The sequence below is a fragment of the Peromyscus californicus genome, unplaced genomic scaffold (genome assembly GCF_007827085.1).
Source record: "Peromyscus californicus insignis strain IS unplaced genomic scaffold, ASM782708v3 Scaffold_16__1_contigs__length_79575227, whole genome shotgun sequence".
NCBI lineage: Eukaryota > Metazoa > Chordata > Mammalia > Rodentia > Cricetidae > Peromyscus > Peromyscus californicus.
The window spans coordinates 5,408,386-5,416,009 of record NW_026294458.1 but is presented as its reverse complement, the minus strand read 5'-3'; the positions used below and the strand labels follow the sequence as shown (position 1 = coordinate 5,416,009).

At 45.9% G+C, this 7,624-nt stretch overlaps 1 protein-coding gene across 1 annotated transcript; it reads left to right on the top strand.

Moving 5' to 3' along the window:
• The first annotated feature begins 743 nt into the window (after positions 1–743).
• LOC128111647 (protein transport protein Sec61 subunit gamma-like) lies at positions 744–7,179 on the top strand. Its single transcript, XM_052739884.1, has 2 exons — positions 744–806; positions 6,844–7,179. The coding sequence occupies exons 1-2, from the start codon at positions 744–746 to the stop codon at positions 7,108–7,110; spliced, it is 330 nt and encodes a 109-aa protein (XP_052595844.1). The 3' UTR covers positions 7,111–7,179.
• The last annotated feature ends 445 nt before the right edge of the window (positions 7,180–7,624 follow it).

The following is a 7,624-nucleotide window of genomic DNA, read 5'->3' as shown; positions in this document are numbered from 1 at the left end:
CACCCAGGATGGACTGTAACCTACAAGCCAAATAAATCCTTCCTTTCCCATGTTGCTTTTGGGCATGGTGTTTATCCCAATAACAGAAACCCTACATAGGACAGAAATTAAATCTATAGTGATGGAGACAAGCTGAGACTCTAAGTCCATGTAATTCTAGGTCACAGTGAAGGTATTCTGTGTTTTATGCCCTTAATTTCTCTCTTCTAGGGAACCTCAGAGACTTGGGAAGCTGCTCCCCACAGCCAGAGCTGCACCAATTGACTCTTCCTCAAGAAAGAACAGTTGTCTAGCTTCTAGATGTGAAGTGAACAGAGCCTGGTGGTGCTCAGGGTCAGCTTCGGCTTTGGAGCTAGGCTGTCCTGAGGAAGGCGCCAGCCAATGACTGGATATGACAATGGTCCACTCTTTCTGTGCAACAATGTCTTTGTCTAGCAAGAAACCTTGTGCATCTCTGTGCCGGAGCTCCCGCGGGGCAAGCAGGCACTGTGTCAGGTCTCGCATTTCAGCCCCACATTCATGGCCCCATGCGTCTTCACCTCTTGCTTTTTCAATGACTCTCATGCGCTCCCAATCAGCCAGCCTCCACTTCTTTGAGAACTGGAGTACCACTGGCAAGGCATACAGACCCCTGATCCCTGACAGAACCGGTCTCCACAGCAGATGCTTCCTCTGTAGCTCCGGCCCAGCCTGCTGCCCACTGAGAACCCAGGAGATTCAGGGCTGTCTGGAGTACATAGGCTATGGGCCACTGGGTCGAGAAGCACTTGCCCAGAGAAGCCCAGGCCCCAGCAGCTGGGGAGTTCGTGAGTCTGCAATTCTGAAGCACAGGTGGGCTGAGGACTTGGACCCAGCAAAGAAAAAGAGATTTCTAGGTTGGGGTACAGGGGCAAGGACAGTAAGAGATCACTGGGTCCTTGAACCTCCAAAGCCAGGAGGGTCTGGATAACAGGGGGCCTTGGGAAAGTTGACCACAGGGGTGAATTTTCCTGGCCAAAGGGGGACAGAAGGGTCTGCCCTGGTTTTGAGGACGCTTGCAGTTGCTGAAGCTGTTACAGAAAGGGCCACTTCAGTACAGGACTTCCCAGGATCAAGCTCCAGGAAAATGGAACCAGCCTCCCTCAGCAACCCTCAACAAAGCATAGACTCACTGTTTTCAAAGAAAGGAACTCGGTTCACTGCCGGCCTCCTGCACCCTAACTTCTTATTGTAGTTTAGTTTTGTCATGTGTTCTATTGGGATTATAGAAAAAAAATCCATTTTTTAATAAAAAAAAGTGAAACACTAAGGTTTTTTTCTTCCAACTTCATCATTTAATCATCTTAATCCACTTCCTGTTCCTATAGCAGACACCTGAGACTGTATCATTTGTAAGGGAAATCACTGACTTAGGCTCAAAGTTCTGAAGGCTGGGAAGTCCAGGATCAGCGGCCACATCTGGTAAGGACCTCTGTAAGGCTGCAGAAGTGGTTAGAGCATTTGAGGAGAGAAGTGGGGAGAGCTGGAAAGCTCCACTATATCCAGCTCATTCCCATGGGGAAGGAACTAATCTCTTCACCTTCCCTAAGTGCCACACCGAAGAATGGAGGTTGCAACACATGAGATCCCTTTCCCCGCACCTCAGGAGGCTGGTGTTTAACATTGGCAGGGCTGGTCCTGATTGTTCCTTATCTACAGGAGAGAACTGTAGGTAGAGTTTTTCATCAGGACCAACGGCCAGTTCCCAACAACAGAGACTTAATATTATATATAAATGCTCGGCCAATAGCTTAGGCTTGTTACTAACTAGCTCTTACAACTTAAATTATCCCATATTTATGCTTTACCATGCAGCAGTACCTTTTTTTCCAAAATGGCATATTCATCATCTGTGTCTGACTTGCAACTCTGAGATTCTGTTCTTTTTCTTCCCAGTGTCCTCTCGGTTTGGCTTTCCCACCTAACCTCTTCCTGCCTACCTATTGGCCAGTTAGCCTTTTATTAAACCAATCAGGAGGCACCTTGGCAAAGGCTCATCTTCACAGTATACAATAAGATTATTCCATAACAGAAAACTTGTTTACATCTCAGCAGAGAACAGTTTCATTCTCCATTACTCTGTCACTCTTGCTGCTGGGGACGTTGATGTCACCCAGTACTGTGACTCTCTGCAGCTCAGAACCCCTCAGTATCCTGGGCATGCTTCTCAGATCCACCTCTCCACTCACAGATCAACCTCCATTCAGTCTGAGACTTAAGGGACTGTGCTCTGGACCTCTGTGATACCTTTTCTGTGTAGCTCTCTCGTTGTCAGGACTCTGCCCCACAAATTTCAGCCATCTCAGCAACTCTAAAAATCTAATCTCAGGCCATCAAGATGGTTCAGTGGGTAAAGGGGCTTGTGGTAAAGACTAATGACTCAAGTTACACCCCCAACTCCAAGTGGTGAAAAGAGAGAAATGATTCCTGTGGGTTGTTGTTTGATTTACACACATGTGCGAGTGCACGCGCACACACACACACACACACACACACACACACACACACACACACACACGTGAGACTAAAGCTCCTCCATTTTTACAGAATAACAAGGTAATCATGTGATGGTGACTGTATGACCATGGAATGTCCCAATCCTGGTCTCCATGGTGATTGTTTTACCATGGATTTGAGGACGCTGGCTGGGAGAGAATGCACAGTGTGATGTTGACCTTCCACAACACTTTGTTTCTATGATGACTGGGTTGTTACATCTTCGAGAAAGGAAGTCAAACACAGTGGTTTCTGTGCCTATGGGATGAAAAAGTGAGTCCCTCCCTCTATCTTCATGGAAGCAGTTAAAGATGACAGTTCCGTGCCCAGCATCCTTATTACCTAAGGCAGAGCTCAATGCATCGCCTGGAACGGCTGAAGTAAGGCTGACTTACCCACGCACTCAAACGCTTTGGCAGCCATGTTTCCTTTGGTTGGTCCCACTTACACCTGCTTCTGCTCAGACCTGCACATGAGTTTCCAGCTGTGCAGACTGAGCATGTACCAGGCAGCCCTCCTGCTTTGTGCTTGTACATTGATGGTAATCAGTCATGGAAAGATTCTTTCCTGGCGATGTCTATTTGGAATTCTAAATGCTTCTCCTGTTGGAATGTTTATTTCTTTCTCTATAGCTGAGAAATTGTCTGCTGTAATTCACTGACTAGATTCTCTGTGCCTTAGTATATCTCATTCCCTTCTTCCATACCATAGCATCTTTTTCTGGAATCCAGAATCCCTGGACATTGTAATCATGCTCATTTATTCTTTTCTTGCCAGTATTTGAACACAGTATTTCTGCAACTATGTGCTCTGTAGTACCGGCTTTCTCTTCCTTCCGCTTGGTTGAGTCTATTGCTGAAAGTATCACCACTCTTTCTCTGAAGCATGATCCTAATTAGTCCTAACAATAAAAACCCAGAGTTAGACGCTGAGAATGAAAGCTGAACGACCAGAGCAGCAGAGCAGCAGCTGCTAGAGACTTCGTACCCCTATGAAATCTCAGACCACATTGGGGCGGGGGGACTCCTGTCTCTACCAATCCTCAGACTGAATGGAGCCAACATCCTGTCTCTATGAATCTGGATCTGAAAGCAGCAGGCAGAAACAATGGGCTGAGCTCGAGCATCTGAAACCCCACGGCCACACCTTCGCCAGCGAGGCCACACCTCCTAATCCCTGTCAAGTAGTGCTGCTCCCTAATGACAAGGCATTCAAATAGATGAGCCTGTGGCGGCCATTTCTATTCAAACCACCAGTAGGCATCCCGCAGAAGAGACAGAGCTGCAAAGCTTCAGGTTGTGGTAAGAGTTAGACAAGGCAGAAAAGACTCTCTCCACGACACACTGCAATTAATACAGAGATGAGGCTGGCCTCAAGCTCAGAGATTTGCCTACTCTGCTTCCTGAAGGCTGATATTAAAGGCATGTGCCACCATGCCGGCAGCTTTTGATATTTTTGACGAACTTCACCAAATCAAATTTTAAATTCTTTTTCATGACCTTTACTTTGATTAACTTTTAAACGTTCCAGTGAGTCCTCTGGAACATCTTAAAGGCTACTTCTTGTATTTGTTGCTTTTCTAGTGCTCTCATAGGCAACCCCAGAAGAAATGGTTTCTGTTGGGCTTATGGTTTTAGAGCCCATGATGGTGGAGTGTAGGCAGCAAGAGGCAGGCAGTTGAAGAGCAGCTGAGAGCTCACATCTTTAACCACAAACAGGATGTAGAGAGACACCGGGAATGACAAGAGTCTTTGGAAACCTCAAAGCCTGCCCCCAGTGACATGCCTCCTCCCACAAAGCCACACCTCCTAATCCTTCCCAAATAGATCCACCAAATGGGAATCAAGTATTAAATCTATACGCCTATGGGAACCATTCTCATTCTGTTAATCCCAGTGGGCGAGAATAAGACCACTACCACAAGTTTGAGCCAAATTTGAAGCAAGTTTTAATTCAATACTGGCCAGTTTAGTGAGAGATCCCACAGAGACATTGCATCTGGCTTGAATTCTGGAGTGTTAGCACCTAGGCTTTGGACTACCCTTTTGTGGTTACTTTTTATTTGAAGGGTTTGATTCTTATCTGAGCTCTTCCTGAAGGACTGCAGAGCCTTTGCAAAACTTAGTAATGAGAGGACACCAGGAGGTCTCATGGCTGAGGATTGCTTAGGCAAATGGTTCTTTCAAAGAACTCCACATAAGAGATGTTGGTATGCAGAAATTGCTTACTAAAGGGGTATACGGTGTAACAATAAAGACGCTTTCTGTAAAGCAACTGGCAGTCAGTTCACCAGAAGCTGATTCACCTGCTGCTTTTGCTAAACCTAATTCATGTTGGAGTGAACCTAATTCTTCCAAGGGCCCTCGCCAAACCGAACAACTATAGGCCAAGATGGTGGACTCTGGCTGGGTCCGTTCCAGGGTTCCCAGAAAATGACCATGAGCTACACTGGCCAGTGCTTACAAAGGCAAACCCATAAGGTTACATACTCCCAGCCCTCATCCAATCAGGGGCAAGCATAATCTTGACACACTTCCTGCCTACCATCTCCTGCTTATGTGTGATCAAGCAGATCTGGTGCAGATGGGTCAACTAAGCTGGTTCAGGGAAGTGAAAAAAATGTGGCTTATTATCTTATATCAACAATAACCTCCAGCAACTCAGGAAGTATCCGTCCTTGGGCAAGGGACTTACAAACTAGAGTCATTTTTGTTTTATGGATCTCTTAGGCACAGTAATTAAAACTTAAAACATAGCTTTGGCTCTCACAATTTGAACGACTGCATTCTACTTCTTGACTCCCATGGGCTCATAGCCATATCATAATGCAAAGTGCATTTAGTACAGCTTCAAAACTTCCCATCGTCTTTCAGTCTCAACACTGTTTAAAAGTCCAGTCTCTTCTGATATTCAAGTCAATTTCTTAATTGTAACCAACTATGAAATAAAAAAGTAAATTATATACTTCTAACATGCAGTGGTACAGACTATACATGACCATTCCAAAAGCGAAGGAAAGGAACATAGTGAGGAAACACTAGACCAAAGCGAGACTAAAAACAAGCAGGAAAACCCCCAATCCTGTAGCTCCGTGTCTGATGTCAGAGGGCTCAGAGGGCCCTGCCCTTCCAGCTTGGCTGCCAGTTGTTGTGCCCAGATCACAAGACCCCCAAGCAAGGCCACCACAGAGCCGATATCCGATGCAAGCACCCAGAGGTTTTTTAATAACAAAACAAGCAAGCCCGGGACTTGGTCTGCGCATCCAACATCCAACAAAGCAGGTAGAGGAGGACGGCCCCAGCACTCACTTTAAGGGGTTTATATGGGAAAGGTTTACATGCAGCTTGGGATTGGACGAGGGGGATAGGGGTGAAGTAGTTCTTCAAAGTTACAGGCTTAACTATAAGCATGAGGTTACTGGTGGCTAACAGGACTCAGGGTGTCTACAGAGACATAAGTTTTTACTCCCTATGTCCTGCTTTTGTTGAACCCAGGATATAGACATTCAGATTTATTGTTTCAGTCCTACTCTCCTCTGAGGTCAACTTCTGGTCAGTGGAGCCCATTACTCCCCATATCTTGTTTTGCCAAGTCCAGGGTACATAGATTTATTGTCCCAGCCTTATAAGTTCAACTTCTGGTCACTTCTAAAACTGCTGGTCAGCAAATTAGAGGAGGGGAGGGGGAAGCGTCTCTCAAGATGGCTACTGATTTTCCCTTTCACTGTGAGATGCGTCTCTCTCTCTCACTGGTTCCACTCCCAGTGTGCAGTTCTCCTTGGCAGACATCTCACAGCTCTGGCACCTCTGACATCTTGGGGTCTCAAAAGCAATCCGGGTTTCCCTTTCACAGCTTTATGCAATGACCTCTCAGGGCCTTCATGCAGGGCCTGCCCTGTCACATGTTGCCTGGCCTCAGTGGCAGCCCACTTTAACCATGAAGAAAGATTCTATAACCCGTTTACTCCTGGATCCTTCATCACTCTAAAGCCAGGAGAATGTGGGTGACAGGGCCAAGTTCAGGTGCCTGCTTGGGTCAGCCTGGCCCTTTGAGTCACATTTACAACAGCCTTCCTTTGTTGATGCTTTTTAGGAACAGGAAATTCCCTAAGTATTTTCCTTTCTCAGATGAGCCGATTAGCTGGGTGGGGTTTTGCCCCAAGGGCACGTTAATCCCACCTACAAGAATAAGACCACTGACACAATTTGGGGCCAAATTTCAAGAAAGCTTGATTTTTGTTGGGGTGCACCCAAGAGCTAACTAGAGACTGTCTTTTAAGTTGGGTTAAAAAGAACAACCCCGGGATAACCAGCTTCTGGTTCCGTTGAGCTAAATCCTCTCCTAAGCTACGTGTCTCTGCCTTCTCAAACCACCATCCCGCAATCAGCCATAGATCAGGTAATGCAGTTTGTTGAGCCAAGTCGGCAGTTTGTGAAGGACTCAATTCGGCTGGTTAAGAGATGCACCAAACCCGATAGAAAAGAATTCCAGAAGATTGCCATGGCCACAGCCATAGGATTTGCTATCATGGGATTCATTGGCTTCTTTGTGAAACTGATCCACATCCCTATTAATAACATTATTGTGGGTGGCTGAGTGCTTTCTCTTCGTGGGAACTAGTGAACAAATGAGAGTGTGAGCTCATGAAGTAAAAAGTTGCCTGTATACTTTGTGTTTTTCTTTCCTCCTCCTCAAGAGGTTTTCTATTTCTAAATTAAAATAATTGCAAAATAAACATTTTTTTCCATAACAGGCATTGATTAAATTTTAGTGACAGATTTAAAAAAAAAAAAAAGAGCAGCCCCAAGTCCATCTCTTGGGCCCCTTTTAAGGAGTAAAATAGTAAGTAGTTGCAAAAGAGGTTTGCAGAAGAGAGACAATGTAGCGATAAGGAAGTAAAGAAAAAAGAATCATCTCAAGAAACAGGTGTGTCGCCATGTGACCAGGGAGGGCAGAGGGGTTCTGGGGGGTGGGGGTAGGGAGGGTCAGGGAGGGTCAGAGTGTTCTCAAAAATAAGTCAAGGTCATGGGTTGGGGCAGGTCAGGCTCCAGGCAGATTCCTCGGGTACCCTTCCCACAATCCTAAAATCATACCTCACATTGATCTCATC

Coding starts and splice junctions, on each gene's coding strand:
- LOC128111647 (XM_052739884.1), top strand. CDS start 744: ATGGGCCACTGGGTCGAGAAGCACTTGCCCAGAGAAGCCCAGGCCCCA. Junction 807..6,843: donor CCCCAGCAGCTGGGGAGTTC/GTGAGTCTGCAA, acceptor GGTTCCGTTGAG/CTAAATCCTCTCCTAAGCTA.